Raw genomic sequence first — 22,631 nt, forward strand, 5'->3', positions numbered from 1 at the left:
ACTCTCTTTGCTAGAAGGAAAATTACATAGCTTTGTTGATTGAACCTCGATTCCCTACACATGCCTGAGTAGTGAAGAGCAAACAACCTCTAAAATGGCGCTGACATCTGGTGAGAGACCAAAACGAATGTGCAAAGCAAAATACTCCATGGATGTTTTACGTAATTTCAGCGAACAGGACTTCGAGTTTGATGCAAGTGATCTGGAGATGGATATCAAAAACAATAGTGAGGTACCAGCATCATGTGATCCGTCCCCAGCTGATCGTGGTGCTGAACACTTTTGTGCAGCTGATGCGCCTACAACAGCGTTTGCCTGGGAGGACCACCACTTATGATGACAGGAGGTACAAACCATATTGCGCCACACTGAGACCACTACCACCACCCACCTGCTGTGTGAAGACAGCCAGGCAGCTGGCTCACCGTGCATTCCTGCTGACCATCGAGGTGCCCCCACGCAGCCACTGCCACCAGAAATGCCGAACATGCGCCCACAGCACATAGCAACAGACGGTTTATGTTTACTTATGTGTGAAACCATCGCTTTGTGTGCTTTTCAGTTTTTTGGAAAAAATATTTAGCCCCTTTAGAGTTAACACATGAGAATGGCATGAAGAACTAATCTAAGCCAGCATCAAAGAATCCTGAAAATGCTATGTTTCTTCATGCACTGAAATGCTGCCAGGATTAGAATACAATTTGAAATAATCAACTATATATTACAGTTACACTGACTACCAGTTCAGAGATCACAGAAAATGTATGCTGTAACCATGACAGATGCCATGGTTCTGATGGAAACAGAGGTAATGTTTAGGCTTCTTCCAGTCTGATTAGCTTTCAATGCCAAACAACTAATAACTAACTTTATCTGGGGTCTGAACTATTTTGTAACAAATTGTTCATTTTATTCTATTTACTTTTAGATCTGGTTTTAATATGACTGCATGTTTTAGAAATGCAGGTCCTTTTAACAATGGAGTAACGTGCAGTGAATCCACTTCACTTGAGCATTCCTAGTTTTCATCCTCTTTCTCTGTACGTTTAGCATTTGTTTGCTCAGCGATTAATGCGCTTGCTGCTTCCTGAGCAGCTCTTCTTTTCTCCACCCTAGCGGCCCGCTTCTTCTCTTCTTTCGTCGGCATCTTTTCACGATAAAACTGATTAAGTCAGTGTTTATGTTGCAATTACTTAGTATGTTTTCTTTAATTTTTCACTTAAACTGGCACTTAAGTCTTCCATCTACCTCAAGACATGATGTAAGATATGAAGAAGTAATTGAAGTGACGGCGAAGTGGTAGGGTTGAGAACGGCGCCCATAAACATGCACCGCTGTTGGCCGCTGCCGAGAGTTGATTCTACAATAAAATAAAATAAAAAGAGGAATAACCTTGGAGGTCAATCATCACCCCAAAAGTGGATGGTAGATGTCAATTGGTCAAACGTTTTGCGAGCTACAGGTGATTTAAAATCCTAGACAGAAAAACGGACAGCGATGGTACCGTATTATATATAAAGATTGTATAAATTCTGTTTCTCATAGCTATCACAAAGAGGTATAGTTGACATCTGCCAAGATATTTTATACTCTGTCAGAACCTCTAATAGACAAAGCAAAAAGATTTGGGGTATTAGTTAGATGCCTGTTTGTTTTTTTGACATGTCAGGAGCCAGACTGATTTCAGTTTGTCTCTCTCGTTCTTTCTCTTTCAGATGGTAGTCTATTCTTATTTTCTGCCAGTTTTTTCAGACAAGCCACTAGACCACCCAGGCACCAAACTGGTCCAGCATTATGAATAAAATAACCAGAAACCTTTTAACTTTTTGGCTGTCCGATTATGCCACTTGTTGTGTCTCCTTGAATCCATCGCCTGTAAACATGGCTAGATGTTGACCCTTCTGACAACGCTTACACAAATGTGCAAAACTGTGACATTAAAAAGCATGTGTAAGTCATATTTTAACAACAACAACAACATTTATTTATATAGCACATTTTCATACAAACAGTAGCTCAAAGTGCTTTACATAATAAAGAATAGAAAAATAAGAGACACAATAAGACACAATTTTAGTTTGTGACGGTGGTGCAGGTCTCTCTCCTTCTATTAGGGCTGTAGTTCATGGAGTGCATAGAGTCTGCTGGCTGGTCATGAAAAATAAAGCATGGCATGAATGGCAGACTGCAATAGGAATAACCTTGGAGGTCAATCGTCACTCCGAAAGCGGATAGTATATGTGTACCAAATTTCAGGTCAATAGTTCAAATGGTTTGCTACAGGTCATTTAAAACCATGGACCTACAAACGGGCACCACGGTAGCATATTATATAAGAAGATATTCCTTCAAGGTCTGGAGAGACCTTCTTTTACTCATTTCAGTCCTTCCAGATTTCTTCAGAATTTTGCCAGTCTATATTATTGTTGGAGTCTCCCCAGAGGAAAAGATGCTATAGCAGCAAAACATTGTTATATATAAAACCACACTACTGCTCACTTGCAGTAATGCAGAAAGATTCAAAGCAGAGATTTGCACGTCCTCTGCGACTTGGCCATTCTAAAATGAACCCAAGCTTAAAAAAAAAAGTGGTAGGATTTTTACAAATTAACTCATACTGATGGGACAAAACCTGTTAATTATTTAACATCAAAGAGTGCTAATTGAAAAGAATATTAAATGCGTATTGCGCATACCTTACTAGATCTTAAAATGAAGTTGTAATAGGAAATCTTAATTTATTTATTTATTTATATGTTTATTATGTATATGCTTAAAACAATTAATATCTCTATTTTCTGGCAATTTCTAGTAGGGAGGGGTGTCAATGACTTATTGGCAGGGTTTATGTGAGAATGATCATGTGGGACCCTGAAAGCCAATGAGCAGCGAGCAACCTTTAAGTTCATATCTAAGCCCAGGGAAGACCTAGGATTTGCTATACATAAGTTCAGCAAAATGAATTTAAACAGGACTGATATTAGCAAAGGTTACTTGTTCATTTTTGTCCTCTTTGAGACATGCTCTTAATATATGGAAATTAACTTTTGGGGTATATGCATGATAGACAAGAAAATTTACACAACATTCAGAAACTGCATCAGCATGCCGATACCAAAGCACAAGATGCCTGGGTTTCTCATTCCCTTGAACTCTTATCACCTCTGACAATGAACTGAACCATTCGGATACAATATTATAGTGAATATACAGTACATGTGCTTCATATAAATGAATCCATGGGAAAAATGCAAGAGTCGATACATAACCTGAAAAGTTACGTTGCTATAAAGACAGCTCTTCTACAAGACAATCTGAACGAAGAAAAAAAAAAGATTGTTTACTAGAGGTGTATCTATATGTGTATCTAATTCCTATCAAGTAGATGGTTCAATGCTTTCTAGCTTAAGATCAGTGTGACTGCAACCAGATGCAATTGTTGTTGGGGAATATCCAGTGAAAAACATATAAGCTAATGCGATTCTTTATAATTCTGATCCTTGCATATATCTCTTCAGGTTCTTACTCATGTAATCCAGTTTAGTTCATTGCACCAGCAAAGGATGCAAATCTGGCAACCAGTCCTAGATGGGCCACTACTACAGTCATATGAAAACATTTTCAGCCTGCATAGTAATTTACTCTACTTTGAACAAAAAAATAACAGTGGTATGTCTTCATTTCCTAGGAATTTCTGAGTACTGGGGTGTTTTCCGAACAAAGATTTTTAGTCAAGCAATATTTAGTTGTATGAAATTAAATCAAATGTGAAAAACTGGCTGTGCAAAAATTTGGGTCCCCTTGTCATTTAGCTGATTTGAATAGATGTAACTGCTCAAAACTGATTACTTGCAACACCAAATTGGTTGGATGAGCTTGTTAAGCCTTGAACTTCATAGACAAGTGTGTCCAATCATAAGAAAAGGTATTTAAGGTGGTCAATTGCAAGTTGTGCTTCCCTTTGACTCTCCTTTGAAGAGTGACAGACAGCATGGGATCCTCAAAGCAACTTAGAGATCTGAAAACAAAGATTGTTCAGTATCATGGTTTAGGGGAAGGCTAAAAAAAAACTATCTCAGAGGTTTAAACTGTCAGTTTCAACTGTAAGGAATGTAATCAGGAAATGGAAGGCCACAGGCACAATTGCTGTTAAACCCAGGTCGGGCAGGCCAAGAAAAATACAGGAGCGGCATATGTGCAGGATTGTGAGAATGCTTACAGACAACCCACAGATCACCTCCAAAGACCTCAAGAACATCTTTCTGCAGATGGTGTATCTGTACATCGTTCTACAATTCAGCGCAATTTGCACAAAGAACATCTGTATGGAAGGGTGATGAGAAAGAAGCCCCTTTCTGCACTCGCGCCACAAACAGAGTCGCTCATTGTATGCAAATGCTCATTTAGACAGATTCATTTTGGAACAAAGTGCTTTGGACTAATGAGACAAAAACTGAGTTATTTGGTCGTAACAAAAAACGCTTTGCATAGAGGAAGAAGAACACCACATTCCAAGAAAAACACCTGCTACCTACTGTCAAATTTGGTGGAGGTCCCATCATGCTGTGGGGCTGTGTGGCTAGTTCAGAGACTGAGGTCCTTGTTAAAGTCCAGGGTCGGATGAATTCAACTCAATATCAACAAATTCATCAGGATAATGTTCAAGCATCAGTCACAAAGTTGAAGTTACACAGGGGTTGAATATTCCAACAAAACAATGACCCAAAACACAGTTTGGGTTTCATGCAGAGGGAGAAGTACAATGTTCTGGAATGGCCATCACTGTCCCCTGACTTGAATATCATCGAAAATCTATGGGATGATTTGCAGCAGGCTGTCCATGCTCTGCAGCCATCAAATTTAACTGGACAGATTTTGTATGGAAGTAAAAAATTCCTCCATCCGGAATCCAGACACTCATCAAAGGTTATAGGTGGCGTCTAGAGGCTCAGCTAAGTATTGATGTCATATCTCTGTTGGGGTGCCTACATTTATGCACCTGTCTAATTTTGTTATGATGCATATTGCATATTTTCTGTTAATCCAATAAATTTAATGTCACTGCTGAAATACTACTGTTTCCATAAGGTATGTCCTATATTAAAAGGAAGTTGCTACTTTGAAAGCTCAGCCAATGATAAAAAAAAATCCAAAGAATTAAGAGGGGTTCCCAAACTTTTTCATATGACTGTACATAGTAATGAAAAATGGTAACAGAATCAAAAACAAAGTCATAACCCAGATAAATGAAAATTGGAACACAATAGAATACTAAAATAACGAAACAGTTGTAATAAAAACACAGTAGATTATACCAAACATGCCCATACACATGATCTCCAACCCTCAGATCCTCCAAGAATGGTTAATTTGTGCACAAAACTTCATGTTGCACCCCAGAACTTTGATTAGTGCATGCACCCATGTCTAAGCAAACAGAAGGAAAGTCTACTTAACTCTTTCAGAGGGGATGCTGACTTTTGTCAGCAAAAGGGGTTTGAGAGCAGCAAACAATGGCAAAAATGGCACTGACATCTGCTGAGAGATTGAAGCGAATGCATAAAACAAAGTACTCTGTGGATGGTGTTTTATATATTATCGCTGAATCAGATGCTGACCTGTCGGACACCGATTCTGATGCGAGAATCGTGCCAAACACGAGGTACAAAACAGATCGTGCTGTGCTACGCATTTCTACCAGCCGTCATGCTGCCCGTGAGCGTCTTGAGCCACAAGAGACTGTAAACTGGTGGGCCACAGCACACAGCAACTGATATTTTAGGTTGATTTATGTGTGAGACCCTTGCTTTGGGTGCTTTTCAGAAAACTGCATGTTGTGGAAAAAATATTCAGCCCTGAAAGAGTTTTAAGAGGTCCTTTCAGATTCACAGCCATCCAGTTGTGTTGTATGCAGTGGGGAATAAAATAAAAGCTGGGTTTTCGGGTCATCCTTCTCTACATTGATAGCATAGTACAATTCTGTCAGTTTCGTGGTAATTTACTAAAGGTTTATGTGATAAAAGTCAGCCATGAGTTATGGAAATATAGAAAAATCTACCTATTTATGTAGATAAATCAGAATGTCTGAACAATTATAAAACTCTTAAAAAGCAACTGGACAAAATATTGACTATTAGAAAACTTTCTATTAGATGACTCAACAAATTATGAATTTAATGGCCATCTTTTATTTCTCGAACATCGATAATAGGTCGCTAAAATCTCAATCGACATCTCTCTCTAATGCGCTCTTTCTTTGCTGCTTCTGTGCTTACCTCATTACTGCCTGGATATAAATATTTAGTACTTCAGAAGACGAGATTTTCATGTTTCTCTCATTTACAGCCCAGACATCCACATGGCAGGCAAACCTTTTGGTAGATCCACTCACGCGCCTTTATAATTTGCAGCTTCTTAGGTTTTGCTTGGTTCAACTCTTGCATTTTGTGGTTAGATGGATTGTACACAAAAGCTAATTTGCTTATTTTCAGTCACATATTTTGCAATCAGATCTCTCATCTCTAACCGCTGTTCCTGTGTCGTGCCAAACCCTGCAACTGTTTTTTGTATTTTTTTTTTACAACAGGCACCGTTACCACCATGCTGCTTGGGCCCAGTTTTGGGGGACGCAGCAGGCTGGACTGGGAAGTGATGTGCTGTCTGCTGTCTACAGATCAGTGTTTCAGTTTCTTCTTACTTCAATTTCCATAATGCCAGTGGCCTCAATACTGCTTTGCAAGTCAAAAGTCTGGCCAGACGGTATTTAATGCTTGCAAATTTATTGCAAGAGGAATACCAAAAATAAAACCTGTTCACAAATATGCAGGCGCTGTGCTCATAATTAGTCGATGAAACGCAATGGTTTGCATGCCATTTTGTGTGTGTAATCCAGTTAAAAGTAAACGCAATGCTATACCTATTGGCATGTGTTGAAAACGCAAACAAGAAAAAACGGTCCTAGGAAAAGCCATGAAATCAGCTACTTCTGGCCTCATTGTACAAAAAAAAAAAGTTTCCTCTTTGATGGGGCTGAAAAGAGGAGGAGGAGGCAAACCCAGGTTTGCTATATAGGCATGTTAAGATCAAACAGCACATCTGACTGATTTATGGTCCAGATGCAGCTGCAGACCCTGGAAAATACACTTCATTCTGTTCAGAACTCTGTCATGAAAGTAACAAGATGCTTGTAGGCTAAAAACCAAAGCCTCATTAAAGAGGGTGCAAGAGCAGCTTTCAAGCAGAGCAGCATTGTTAGTAAGGAAGCATGCAGGGGACCAGAGAAAGGAGTGAAGATGCACTGAGTGGGAGGGCTCTGCAGTTCAGTCACTTACGTATGCATCTATTCACATCTTGACCTCTGACCCCAAAGTGGCCTGGTGGACAGGCGTGCACGCAGGATCCATGCTGACGCATCCCCTCTCTTTGAATGTATAAGAAGAGCTTCTCTGGGCATTTCAGGCAGCCATTATCTCCAGAACACTCGAGACAGCCCTTACAGTCGTCTGGTAAATCGGAACTGGCTGAAACAAATAAGAGCATCATGAAACATTTCGGCACTAGGCGAACCCCACCTCCTGATTGTAAGCAAAGGTATATGGGATGATGAATGACTGTCAATGAACTACACATTGTGTCCTACCACTGGTTTTCTGTCTGAGTTGCTAAAAAATACACCCAACGGTATCCTAAATGACTAAATTGCTAGTGCAGACAGTAAATTTATCCTAATGTATCGCTAACCTGGAAATCTGTATCCTATGATCAAAGGAGATTTATGTTTATGTTAATAGTCTCCTATGTAAATTTGCTTTACACATTACTTTTCCCTTTAATTACTATTATGTAGTATTACAATACTGTACTTTGGTAATTTGCATTTAAAGTTGGAAAATCAACACAGAAACCCAATGCCTGTGTCTTAAATTAGGCAGGTTTCATCGGATGATAATAATGGCTCATACTCGTCTTTTGTGTAAAGTTACCATTAGCCAGTGCTGTCCCCTGGATGGAATTATTGGCCGGTGTTAACTCCACATTGTAGAACATCACCATTACAAATTTAATCTTGCTTCGATTCCCTGACATATCTGGGTCAAGCCAATTCAAAACTAAACTTACACTGACTGTCTATTGTCTAAATTTACCACTAGATAAACAGTTAAAAAAAAATAAAAAGTCTACATTTTAGCACTAAACACCTACTGTTTAAATTTAGTACTACATGCTGAATACCCCGTCCAAGCACTGATCCCACATTCTGAGAATAATTAAAGGAACGACTCTGCCTGTGTTAACAATCTGACACATAACTAAGAGACCCTACGAGACAAAACTGCATAAATGCAGACAAGGCAACAATACAGAACTGTGAAAATAGCTTAGAAAAGTAAGTTTTCTAAAAAGGTAAGTTTTCTATAGTGTGTGTGATGGATTGCGAATACAGTACTATTTTAGTTGCTGTACAAGTTTAAAAAATATGTTTCAAATTACTCTGGTGTAGTGTTTATACCCTTTCTTCTTGTCTGTATGGCTTCACTTCAAGTGTTTTATGTATCCCCAAAATGTATCTGTTAGGATGAGTGTCAGCTCTAAACTGGCTAAGTGTGAATGACTGTGGGTGTGAGAGAGTCTTCTGAAGTTAATGAGTATTTCATCTAGGGTTGATTCCTGCCTTGTGCATGATGCATTTGGGACAGGCTGTGATTCCAAATGGCCTTGTACTGGAAAATGTTCAAAAAATTAACAGATGGGTAAAGAAGTGAGTTATATAATGTAAACGTTGTCACTATTTGCTTCACATTCCCTCCTCTCATTCTGTAGAGAGCAGCAGGTTGAGCAGTGAAAAGTAGATGTCTATTTCTTTATTAAGCCTTTCCTGAACTTCTTGGGAAATTCAGATGTGCTTCCATGTCACGTAAGGATATTGACAATCCTTCCAACCAGCATGTCATGGGCCTCATTCTAGTATAGCAAAAATTTCACAGGAAATATTCTCATTACTTTCCCACAAAAGCTCATCTGGCATTTTTGATTTGGTACAGAAAATGCTTCTGAGGATCTCTAAAATGCTGAGATTTTCATCCTAACAGGAACAACTGCACAAGAACATGATTTCAGGCAAGCAATATTTTCAGTCTTATTCATCTATTATGATCCAAGTCTATAGTATAATTGAGAATAGAGACATTTATTGACTTGTAAACTAAGTGTTCCATCAGAGAACTTAACCTTCCATCAATGTGTGGTCCTATCTAACTGGCAGTGCTGACCTCATCCATGGGCAATCTCACTAAGCTCTCTAAGCCTCCATATACTTTAAGTCAGTGACTTACTAGGGGGCTCTGCCCCTGCTCGCTTTGCTCGCCAACCCCCGAGTGGGCGCTATGCACTAGCCACTTCGCGGCTCTGCCGCTTGCGTATCAGGAAGCGAATCTACAATTAAAACCGATTGTTATTTTCATGGGAATAGTTACATATGCATAATAGAACTAACTTTTTTACATTACAGCGAGTAATTAACCATAGTAAAAAATAGTAAAATGTAATAAATTGAAAGAAAATTATGTCTCATGTTGCGTTAGAAATATTAGTTGCATTATACATTTTCATTCTGTTTAGCTTTGAAATTTACACACAAATACTTTTTAAATTTACACTTTTACTGTAAAACTTCAGTAAAAACAATATTTGGAATTAACTTTTTGTCAATATCGCATTGAATTTTGATTCCGTGTTTGGACATACATTGTGACAATGCAACATATAACTGCCCGTGAATGAATATCGTTTCTTTCTTTAATAACATAAATCGACTTATTTGAATGTTTGTCCCTGTGATTTGATAATTGTCAATAGCTACTCTAATGGGAAACTGTAAACATTGTAATACGAATGGCATATCAAGATCTTCTTTGGGGTCTAATGTTATCCGAGAGAAGATGTACTACATTACCTTTCTTGTCACCTGTTAAAATTTTACATGTTAGTATTGTTCAACCAATCTTAAATACAACTACTCTTGTCCTATTACATAGCCCATCACTCATACATAAATTACGCAATAACATTACGATACATCCTTCTTTCAACAGCAATTCAGCTGGTGGAAGACCGGACGATGGCAATGGTTATATATATTTTATGGGACATTGTAATTGATGTTTTCATCTTCCGCATCATCACCACCAACTGTTTCAGCATAGTCTATTGATACGCATTTAACCAATTTGTTAGTTGGTTTGACTTCATTGTTTCTCGGTGCTAGGGTTGCCCATGTACTCATTTCTTCTGTTGATAACCATTCAGGATGAAATTCTTCAATAAGATTTGGACAATAAAAGTCTGCTTTTATTGGGAAATTAAAATAAGGAAAAGGTAAAAATTTATAAGAGCTGAGAGTGCAGGACCTGTATCTGACAAAAGCATTGACACGAATGAGAGGTGAGAGGACCATGGGCGTGGGCCGTTAACCGGAAATGGTTGAGAGGAAGGTGAGACCCCTTAACAAACTTTCTGCCCAATTTATTGTATTGTATTGTATTGTATTAAGTGTTGTACAATTAATTTTAAACAGATAAACTTGCAATTTTTAACATCAATGACCCATAATGATAAAGAACATATTTTCAGAAAAGTTTTCAAATTTACTAAAAATCAAAACCTGAACTCTCTGGATAGGTATTGAGACCCTGAATAAGTATTAACACTCTTAATTCGGTACATTGTTGAATCCTCTTTGGCACTAATTAGAGCTGCCATCACTGTGCTTCACCATAGAGATGATATTAGGCATATGATAAGCAAGGCCTTGTCTTTGCCAGGCATATGGCTTGAAGTACTGTCCAGAAATGTTTCATTTTTGCTTCATCAGACCAGAAAATCCTTTTCCTCATGCTCTCAGTGTCCTTTAAATGCCTTTTGAGAAGCCCCAGTGAGCTACTGTACAAAAAACAATAGGTTAGGGGAATGCTGCTAAGATTGTTCACCTTCCAACAGGTTCTCCTATCTCAGGCAAGAACTTCTGAAGCTCTGTTAGAGAGAATATTGAGTTCTTAGTCACCTCCCTGATCAAGGCCCTTCTTACCCAGTTTTGTTTTGGTTACAAGTTTTGTTGGTTACAAACGTCTTCTATTTTACAGGTATTGAGGCCACTGTTCTCCTGGAAACACAAAGCTTTAGAAATGGTTTCACACTCTTGTCCTGTCCTATGCCCCCCCTAGTTTGATAGCAGATGTCTACAGAAAGTTCTTTGCACTTCATGTCTTGGTTGTTGTCCTGAAGTGCAGGGTGAACTGTGAAGCATTATACCATATGTGTGTGCCCTTCTAAACAATGTCCAATCAATTCAGTTTGTTACAAATGGACTCCAATCAAGTTCTAGACACATCTCAAGGATAACTAAAGTGCACAGGATGCACCTAACCACAATGCAGAATACCACCATAAAGGGTCTGAACACTTCTATAAATGAGAGATTTCAGTTTTTGATCTTTAACAAATGTTTAATCCATTCTGAAAACATGTTTTCACTTTGTCATTATGGGATGTTGAGTGTTGATTGATGGGCAAACATAGCAAATTTATCAATTTAAAATTAAACCTACATCACAATAAAGTGTACAGAAAGCTAAGGGGTCAGAAGACTTTCTGAATCCATTGTATGATTAAAAACTTTTTGAATACTAATCATGAGATGGAACCCCAAATTAATGAAGAGGAGGTATGAGGAAAACTCAACTATTAACAAAATGAGTTTAATGGACTAGACGGTCTTCTCTTTTTCTTAAGTCTAATTACAATGGTAGAATCATAGAATTATATCTAGTTAGTACAGATTTAACATCAAGAGGACTAAGTGGCACAAAGCAGTGGTATGGAAATTAATGTTCTTACATAGTCACCTTTGAATCAAAGCTGCTAATGACATATTAAACACAGTATGAACTCATTTCTCAAAAATTCACTGAGACTCTGAACAAACACAAGAATTGCTTTAAACACAGTGTTCCCATAAAACCATCAAAGCTTATCCTGGTTCTATGTGGCCTATCCTGGTGATGCTTCAGCTGACAGAGCTAGTCGATCACTTATCTTTAAACAAAGGTACATAAAATATTTCTTTATATCAAATTAGATGACATGACTACAAAGTCTGAATAAATGCTCTGGAAGCAGCCTTATTATGTTTAAATATGATGTTTGCCACAGACAGTCAATGATGAGAAAAGAACATTCACTAGCTTGATTCTGATCAGACAATCCATTCTTTCCATTCACTCTGTTCTAAGTGTTTACATCATTTCCTACATGAAATTTGAAGTCTAAATATTTTTTAGATTCATAAGCATATTGAATGTCTTCAAAGAGTTCATAAGGACTTGGGAGTGTAAATTAGGCGGCCCCTACATGCTAGTCGTCCAACTGGCATGACACTCAACTCCCATTCTGTGCTTTGTGGGCGGTGAGCCAACATGGTTTGCTTCACATGAATGCTCCAAAGTGAGCTTGACCAAGGGAAGGGAAACTCCTACATACTTTTCACTTGCCAGAGAAAACTGTCCTTTGACCTGTGTTCTAGAATTGATCTCTTTAGTCTCCTTTAAACCAGTAGGGAAAGAGTCTATTTTTTTTAGATTCCCCATTTAGGCCTACCAAGAGTTTTAGGTTACCAACAGCATTGATTCTAAGAATTTATGAAATACAAACTCCTCAACCAATTCAAGTCTCAGTCCTATCGGGAACATGGTTACATTTTTTTAGTCCACAACTTGTATGCCCATGAACAAGTCACTTAACTGATTTATGCTCCACATGTGAGACAGACACTGCAGGGTATTGGTTAAGGTATTGAATTTTAAACAATGTTTTACAGCTCATTTCCCACCACAAACTCTCTATGTGGCCCTGAGGAAGTCATTTATCCCCAGTGTGCTTCAACTTCCAAATATATATATATATATATATCTCTGTATGTCTGTCCGCTTTTCATGAGAGAACTACTTAGCAGACAGGGCTCTAGACTAACTTTTTGTACTGGTTGCACAGGTGCGCCTAACTTTTTTTTCTTAGGTGCACTAGCACAAAAGTTAGGTGCACCCAAATTTTCAACCGCATCACATTTAACACCACAGTTTTACACGTTCACTTTATTTATTTATTTTTTTTTTTTTGAAACGCTGTCCATATAGGCAATATTGACTTGTAAATGATTAACTAACAATCTGGTCAATATAAAGTTCTTTATTTGAAGGCAAGCACAAGTTTACAAGAAAGGTAACTTACTGAAAAAGTGTTGGTGCTTAAAGTGCTTTACTGAGCTGAAATTTAAACTTAAAAAATCTCAAGATAAATTAACTAAAAAGAAAATCTAAATTAAGTGTTTTAAGGGCTTCAAACTGAACATCTCATGGCTCAATGTCTTATGGACTATCCTCCATTGCAATCACATTCCCCTCGGATGGCCAACTTCTGTAGTTTGGCCTTCTTGATCTTTGGTCTTGACTAAACCAGCTGGCCACACTCTCTCTAGCATCAAAATCTTCCAGACTTGGGCATGAGCATGCTTGACCTCAATGTGTCCAATAAGTATATTCACCGGTCTTCCTCTCCACAAGATACGACCGTACACAATGACGCATTCCTTTGTGGCGATATCTGTGTCTCCGTCGATCAGGAATGCCATGTACGCACTGTTCGCAATTTGCACAGATGTCTTTTTTTTCAATGTATCTGCGATGACTCCTATAAATTGGCGCGCGACATCATTGCTGTACGTCGGGTTTACGTTCAAGCCATTTTTCTTCATAAGAATTATTTCGGACTTGAATTTAGTGAAGGGAAGTTCTTCTTTTGCAATATTGTAGGCAACGTTAAACTTAATTATCATCTCGGCCTCGTCTGATGATCTGTTTGCTGCTGCCTGCCGCTGAAAGGCAGCGGGGAGAGGGGACACTTGAGCAGTGCATTTATCGCGCCATGTAATGTGTTTTATAGATGCATTGTGCTTTTTCAGCGTTTCAATTCTAAATGTATTAGAACCAGTCACAAATGCACTACTGCCGGCCATGGTCTTCCCACACTCTTTACAGTAAATACAGTGCATTATATTATCGGCTTTACTGTATCTTAGCCAGGAAACTGGTCAAGCCACTCTTTTCGAAATGTATACACTTTACCCCTTTTAATTTCAGTGGGCTCGGACTCGATCGTATGTGGCTCATTATCTAATGCCGTCTCTGGACCAGGGCTTGCTATAACTTGGGAGGTTGATGGCTCCATGTCAGAGCATTGGTTATGATTTTCGGACGGATCAGGCCCTAACTTAACATTCTTAACGAAAAAGCTGTCACTCGTTCTTTTCATCTTCTCTCATAATCCGCGGCTACATCCACTGTTTACCTGATGGGCTACTCACCTCTCTCTGTCTGACTGCATCACATGCATTTTCAAACGTACACACACATACAGGAATATCTGGACCACGGCCAATCAGGGGGGGGGCGGGATCCGCCCTTCACTATATCTGATTGGTTTAGACCACGATATGGGCCTAATGTGTGTCTGTTGTTGAACAACAGGGAGACTTTAAGAGTCATGGGGTTTCGTTTTTTTTCCCCCTCGAACGGCTGGTCGCACCGGTGCAACCTTTGATTTTTTTTAGTCGCACCATTGAGAAATTAGGTCGCACTCTAGAGCCCTGGCAGATTTAGATCGGGTTTTTTCTATAATTTGCTTGAACATTTTGATTTTGCAACTTCTCACATTGTGCTATGGATCATAGTTTGCTTGCGGTACCGATTTATTTGCACGAATCAGAGAGACACGCAGCGGGTCATGGGGAGAGGGACGGGTTAAGTACGTACCTTACCTCCGCTTAGTTAGCGCACGAGAGAATCTATTTAACAGATTTAGATTGGGTTTTTTTCTATAATTTGCTTAAACATTAAGAAAACAGTAAACTGTTAACCTAAGGGATTGTTCAATATGTTATTTAAATTTCACCAAGTTGTTTTGTATGGTACGTATCTCTCTATTATATAAAAAAAATCATGGGATGAGGACAGACTTTTTAGCCTGGGATGGGATATGACTTTTTCAGGGAGATACTTTCAAGTCCCGTAATATTTAATCACACCCAAGGCTGGAATTAAAAGACAAAGAGTAGATGACAAAGTAGAACATCGTAAAGAGGTTCAAAAATGTTGGTGCGATAAACATCCAAAGCAGGGTAGAGATAATGAAAGTATAGTGGAACCTCTAGATATGATCACCTCTGTATACGAGAAATTCAAGATAAAAGGAAAGTATGAGCGAAAAACTCGGATCTAAATACGAGCATTGGCTCGTAACAAGCCACGAGCCAGGCTGTGGTTATGTGTGACGCGTTTCCCAATCCATCTCGACTCGGGGATTCACCCAAGCTGATGCTACCAGCCCCTCAGCTCACTCAGTGTTCCTTGTTCTCCCGTAGCGTGAGGATCTACGTGTTTGTGCGCTTGTGATTTCATTGTTTCACTGTAGCAATTCGCCATATAAGCGTATCCAAAAATATTGCGGACATGCAGACGGAGAATAGGAGACGATTGCCCTCAAGAGGAGTACTAGGGTGTTGTACCGTGTTAGCCATTATGAATGTAGAAAAAAGCCAAGCAAAATGACACCTTTTATTGGCTAACTAAAAAGATTACAATATGTAAGCTTTGATTACATCTTGCCTGAAGAAGGGGCCTGAGTTGCCTCAAAAGCTTGCATATTGTAATCTTTTTAGTTAGCCAATAAAAGGTGTCATTTTGCTTGGCTTTTCTCTACCCTCAAGAGGAGAGAGAGAGAGGCGCGCGAGTGAGCGAGAGAGCAAGAGAGATAAGAAGAGGGAGACGCGCACGAGAGAGATGAATCATCAGCTCAGTTATGATCACATGACGCTCAGCAGACAAAGTGTATCCACACTTATTTATCAGTGTTATTTGCTAGGAAAATTGATTTTTATGTTGATATTTTTGGGGGTGAGGAACGGATTAACTCGATTTCCATTATTTTCAATGGGGAAGTTTTGTTCTAGATACAAGAAATTTGCTATACAAGCTCAGTGCTGGAACGAATTAAACTCGTATCTAGGGGTTCCACTGTACTAAAATTTGAAAGTCTCAAAAAAATCATAGGAAAGATTGCATTAGTGCAAACAAACGGAAATTTTTACTTGGTGAAATAATGGAACAGCGAAAAGAGATTAAATAAATTGTTCAGTTTTCAACTTTAAGTTGTAGACTTGTAGATCGTCTAATTCGTGTTGCTATCAGGGAAAAGTAGTGTTTCTTTCCAATGAAGAGGCATATTCGCGAGAATTAAAAGTTTTGTTGTTTGGTGAAAGTGAAATCCACATACGCAAGCGGCAGAGATGAGAAGTGGCTGATGCAGAGCGCCGGGGTTTTGGCAAGCACAATGAGCAGGAGGCAAAGCCCCCTAGTTTTACAAAAATTACAAAACAGAAGATGCTAAAAATTAGTGGAAGGATTATTTTGTGTTTTTGAAACTGAGCTTTTCTTTAGCCTCTTGATATAGTTTAATTAAGATATTTAAACATTCAACCTATATCTGACAGTGGCACTTCTTGAATTCAGACATACTCATAAAAAAAACCTTGCTAAAAATAACAAATACAAGGGTACCCTTACTTAATATAAATAATGAGAGACACAGATGCTTGGTGATTAGTCAAGTCAACGTAAGCTAAGTATGTAGGACAGAAAAGGTATGTAGACCCTGTCACACACGTGCACATGGAAGGCAGCTAAAGGGTCTCAATGAGAGTAATTCCACGCCAGACCAGGGGGTGGCGGAGTGCACTGACCTTTTTTCTCACTTTCCTGCAAACCGTTCATGGGAAATTCCACCTGCCCTGATGACGTCACTTTTCATTCCCGACCTTGATGTGATCACTTCTGGTTCCGGGCCCTCGGATGACGTCACTTCCGGTGAAGAAACCATGACCAAAGAGACTTCTGGTTTCTGGCCCTTTTGATGATGCCACGTCTGGGTCTGAGCCTATGGAAGAGGTCCCTTCCGCTTCTGCCCTCGATGTCTTCACTTTCTTTTCTGGCCTTTAAAGCCGCCATATTTGACTAACATAATCAGTTCTGTTTTGGACTCCGTTCTGAGCACACTAGTGCTCTAATCAGTTTTTTGTTTCCAGTCTAGAAAATACTGCAGTGGTTAGCTGAATGATATATAAGAATGTGATAAGAAGAAGTGTACACTTACTGTGATCAGTTACAATGGGCAGTCATTAAAGTTCACATTGGGTTCTTTTTAAGTGCCAACCCAAATTTTGTATTGTAGCAGTTAGTATTCAGAAGGATCTTCAAGTTTCCAAATGATTGATCTAATTAGAAATATCCAGCCATCAAATCTGCATAGTTCATTTTACAACTCTATGGGAAGTGACAGCCTATTCAGGCTGGGACAATGCAGGACCAGACTCTTCCCACCCTGTCATGTTATGCCAATCTGGAGTTATTAACTAACTAAACATGAGTGTCAGAGGCAACCAGAAAACTGGAAGGACTTTGGCACACACAGACAGTGTGTGCTAGTAACTGAACCCAGGTCCCTGGAGCTGTGAGGCAGCAACACTAATAAATGTGCTTCCCTAATCATAGTTGTAAAATCCATTTACGTAAATTGGTATGGCAAAAGCTCAAAATAATATGAAACATTTCAGTGAATGAAAAAAAGTCCAGAAATTCTGAAAAACATTAACAATACATACATATGATACTTCCTCAAACATACTGCTTTGATTCAAGGCAAGAGTGGCATCGATCTTACAGCACACATATGAGCTCTGGCAGGATCATATGGGGGCCTTATTAGCCAAAGTCATTATAGGATAAAACAGGTCCTGTTACTTCTTAAAGTATTCCTGTCAGGCTTTAATGTTATTTTAACAGTTCTTGCATGCTGAAATACCTTGCCATTTTAAGATGCCTAGAGCTGGGTGTTGCACAATCAGAAACATGTTGTGCTGAATCCTGCTTGATCTGTACAAAACTATGATGAAGAATGTTGGTGTGCAGTTTATTTCACATTTTCCGTTAACAGATTTATAAATATTCATTTTCAGTTATATTTTTTCAAACATGAAATGCAACATATGTTCTATATGAACCTGTCAGTATTAGTAGATTTGTTTTAGCCTAGTAGTTGAAATCAAACTTGGGTTTAGACCCCTTGTTATTCTGTACAGCAGCAAGCACTGAAGCTCAACACAGATTCCAGACATGCAGATTTAATTTCTAACATACAATTCTGATATCCATTTACATGGACTGATATGACAATTCTCCATAACAATTGAAACGTCAAACTGATTTGCAGATGCTATTCACCAAGTGTGTTGATTAAATGAATAAGGCTGTCTCATGCTATTCATGTAAAGTACTGTGCAGACTATAAAAGGCACAAAATAAAATTGATACAATATATGGGTGTCACAACGGTACAGTGGGTTTTGCTGATGCCTGATGCCTCCAGGGTTCTTAGTTCAGATCTTGGCCAGGATACTGGCTTTCTGTACTTTTTACGTTTTAGTTGTATTAATGTGAATTTTTCTCCTGGTGGTCCAGTTTACTCCCAAATACCTGAATGCTAGGTTAACTGGCCACATGGTAGTAAGTAAGGGTGTGTGTAAATGTGCCCCTAAACTGGATTAAGTGACTTGGATGCTGAATGGATCATTATACAATACATATATTATATACCAATAATGGCGCACTGCCCGATAATGTGCAGTGAATACACTTGACTTGAGCATTCATAGCTTTCATACTGTTTATCTGTACTTTTACGATTCATTTTCTCAGAGGTTGATGCGCTTGCTACATTTCTTTTCTCCACCCTAGCGGCCTGCTTCTTCTCTTCTTTCGTTGGCATTTTTTTGCGTTAGAACTGATTAAGTCAGTGTTTGTATTGTAATTACTTGTTACGTTTTCTTTAATTTTCCACTTAAGCTGGCACTTAAGTCTTCAATCTGCCTCAAGAATGATTTAAGTTATGAAGATTTAGGGGAAGTAATGGCGAAGGTGGTAGGGAATGGGAACGTCACCTGTATGCATACACCGCAAGTCCGTCCTGCTGGCCGCTGCCGAGAGTTGATTCTACAATAAAATAAAATTAAAATAAAAACAGAAATAACCTTGGAGGTCAATCGTCACCCCGAAAGTGGATAGTAGACGTCATGTAGTATATGTGCACCAAATTTGAGATCAATAGTTCAAATGCTTTGCAAGCTACAGGTGATTTAAAATCCTGGACAGACAAACGAACAGCCACGGTAGCATATTATATATAAAGAAGATACACTGGTGGAAGCTTCATGTAGAATAGTGACTTACAAAACACAAATCCATGAAACAAGCACAAGGGAACTACATCCAGTGAAAAGATTGGAATCCAAATGACGACTACCTAAACAAAAATGATGTTGATTGGATTTTAATAATGATGGGAGCTTTGACTGACTTAAAATGAACTGACATGCACATTATTATTATTTACGCCCACTTATTATGTAATGACTCCATTAGATAAAGTGCTTCAATAGAGTGCCAACACAACTTTATGATTTTTTCTTACTTTTGTCACAATCTTTTTAAGTAAAAAACAGAAAATGCCTTTAGGTGTCAGCAACAAGTACATATTAGCATTATGTGTATTGAAGCTGCTAATTTGATCATGGCTGCTATAACAATACACACATTAACAGCACAGGTTGGTCATTTTATCTATAATATTTTCTTTATATCTAAAAATGACGCCTTCATTTGGAAAATTTTTGCCAACAAAATATACAAGGAGCTTACCACTAATTAGATTTATCTTGACTATAAGACATTTGCAAATCTACAAAGCAACCACATAGCACCACACAGTGAACATTCACCCATTCTGTACACACATGGATTGAGACAGTATGAGCTCTCACACATGGTTCTGTAGAATACATCCATAACACACAAGCAACAGTACGTGCTTGTGCATAATAGTTTATTAAGAGACTTAACCCAGAAATGTATTCAACAAAAACAAAAATACTTTTCCTTCTACTGGCAGCTATTGAAAACTTCAAAAATATGCAGTCTGTTTCAATTATGTCTACTTTGAAACAATAACTAGGGAATGCTACATTAATTAGAACTTCAAGTATTAAAACATGACCCGCAAGCTGTAAATTGCATATTACATATCTTGTGTAAAAACAAATCAAATGTGGGCGTTTGCATATATGGGCATATGGTACAGGCTATTTAATTAAAAATAACACACACATAGAAGTCAATTTTAATTAGAATCACCTGTGCCGTTTGCCCATGTAGATACGTAGGCATACAATTTATATTTCTACACAAGATATGTGATATGCAGTTTACAGCTTGTGGGTCACATCTGTGGTGCAGGGGGTAGCACTGTCACTTATGGATGCAAACACCGGGGTTTCAATCCCACACCTAATCAGCATGCATATGGAGTCTGCACATTCACTTTCTGAGTGCACGGGTATTTTGGTTTTCGCTACCAAATTAATAAGTATATGCTGGTTGGGTTAACTGGTGACTCTAAAATGTTATAAGGGTGGGTGTGTGGACTGATCCTATTTTCTGTCTTGCAGCCAGTCCTGCACGGATAATCTCTAACCTTTGGCAACTGTAAATTGTATCAAGCAGGTTTGAAAATTTGATGTCATGTTATGCACACATTGCGGCGCGATTCCCCAAGGGTGATCCAGCTCGTAAGATCCTCATTGTTGGGGACCCAAGTGGCTGGACCAGGCCAAGGGGTCGCCCACATAACACCTGGCAGTGGAAGATAGAGGGTCATTTCCGGAGGGTGGGACTGGACTGCATGTCTACCTGGGGGGTTGCCAACCAGGATCCGAGTTATTTCATCGTGTGGTGGGTGCAGCAACTCAGGATCATTTAAGAAATTCCAAATGACTGTCTTACTGCATCCCACCTCAGCAGCAATGGCACGCTGTGAGAGACCCTGCTTATGCAGTTCAACAACCCGACCACGTTCAAAAAGGGACAGTTTTTTTGCCTTTGCCATCAGAACGTGTGACTACCTGACAGAAAATGACAATGAATCCACATCTTTGCACAGATTTGGCCTTTTAAAGGCATGTGGTCCTAAAATCTTGATCAGCTGTAAAACAGCCTGTTTCAATTTAATCGTTATTTTCAATTAATTGAATGCTCAAAAAATGTTTTGTCTCACTCCCATTTCTTCTTGTTGCATGTTGAAGCTCTACTTGGAACCTTGTTAAGATCCAACCATGCAAAATATGATTTTTTGCCATTTTTCAAGTGGTCTTAAACTTTTGATCAGGACTGTATGTCACTGAGGACCATAAAAATCAAAGAAGCCTAAGTGGAAATGCACAACAAATGGAAGTAGCGTCTGGAATGCCTTAGTGAATTTATATCGTGCTTCAACTTTCGCTTTCGCTTTGCTTTAGTTTTCATTTTATTTAATACCTGATTATTTACACTACACATTTTCAACAGATTAGGGTTAGGGTTAAAGGATAAATTTGGCATTTTTCAAGTTGAAGTAATTTCTTCGCAATCATGTTCAATAAACATTTGTCACATGAAATTTGTATATTAAAGTGAAGGATATTGTATAAATTTAGAAAATAAAATAACTATACCTAGGCTTATTTCATTATTTTGCAAAGATATTCCCTGCTGCTGCTGGATTGATAATGCATGAGTGTGCTTCAGTGAGAAGGAATATTGTAATGACCTGAGGGTTGCAAGAGATGGAGGAATGGAATTAGCCACTTTACGCTGACTGAAACAGAAATGGTGGTGACACATGCTCTCAGAATCTACATTCTTTTGCTCACTTATGTGCGCCACCTGGCTCCACCAGGGACAGGGGTAAGCCATATACCACTCTTTCCCCCAACTCCACACCAGTGGCTACGCATCAGCGCTGATGGATTCTGGCAAATGGGGAGACTCCTCTAAAATATTCTATAAGTGCTATGATGCCTGTGCACACCCCAGTTCTTTTATGCTGTCTTCTCCAGGTAATGCAGAGTTGTCATTACTCTCTCACAGCATCAGGATCTGCATACATTTTACATGTTCTCCCTGTGTATTTATTGGTTTGAGTGAGTGTCACTGAATCTACTCGCTCAAAAATTCTCAGTATGAGTGATTAAAAAGTCAATAAGTGGTTTGTGTCACTTCAATCTGCTCTATCATATATTCTGCCTTTTTTTATTTATTTTTTTTATCATACACACGGTGAACACACCATAGAAATCCCATCTACAGGTTGGTTGGCCCTTTCTAAGGCTTTTATTATAAATACAATGCAGCATAATCAGTTCACTTCAGATTTTTTGTTTTCTGTACAAAGTTCAGTACAGCTGATATCTGTTCTTTTTACTACGCTTTTCTCAGCTTGAATCTTGCTCTGTAAACTATGTAAAATAACAGCACAGAATGTAATGGGCAAAAAATACAAGCCTTTTAGGAAGAAATAATCATTTGGTTTGAGCACACATCTGTCTGTTATTTCAAAACATGGCAGAACATAAATGTTGAAAAAACAGAATTGCAGAAGGA

General features: G+C 38.7%; 1 protein-coding gene across 1 annotated transcript in view; it reads right to left on the reverse strand.

Moving 5' to 3' along the window:
* The window catches only part of rspo4 (R-spondin 4), a 144,908-nt gene that overhangs the window by 65,582 nt on the left and 56,695 nt on the right, over nucleotides 1-22,631 (reverse strand). Inside the window, exon 2 of the mRNA XM_039735840.1 lies at nucleotides 7,332-7,520. Coding sequence (XP_039591774.1) covers nucleotides 7,332-7,520 — 189 coding nt within the window. The remainder of the gene's footprint in view (nucleotides 1-7,331; nucleotides 7,521-22,631) is intronic.

This window comes from Polypterus senegalus, chromosome 14, assembly GCF_016835505.1.
Source record: "Polypterus senegalus isolate Bchr_013 chromosome 14, ASM1683550v1, whole genome shotgun sequence".
Lineage (NCBI taxonomy): Eukaryota > Metazoa > Chordata > Cladistia > Polypteriformes > Polypteridae > Polypterus > Polypterus senegalus.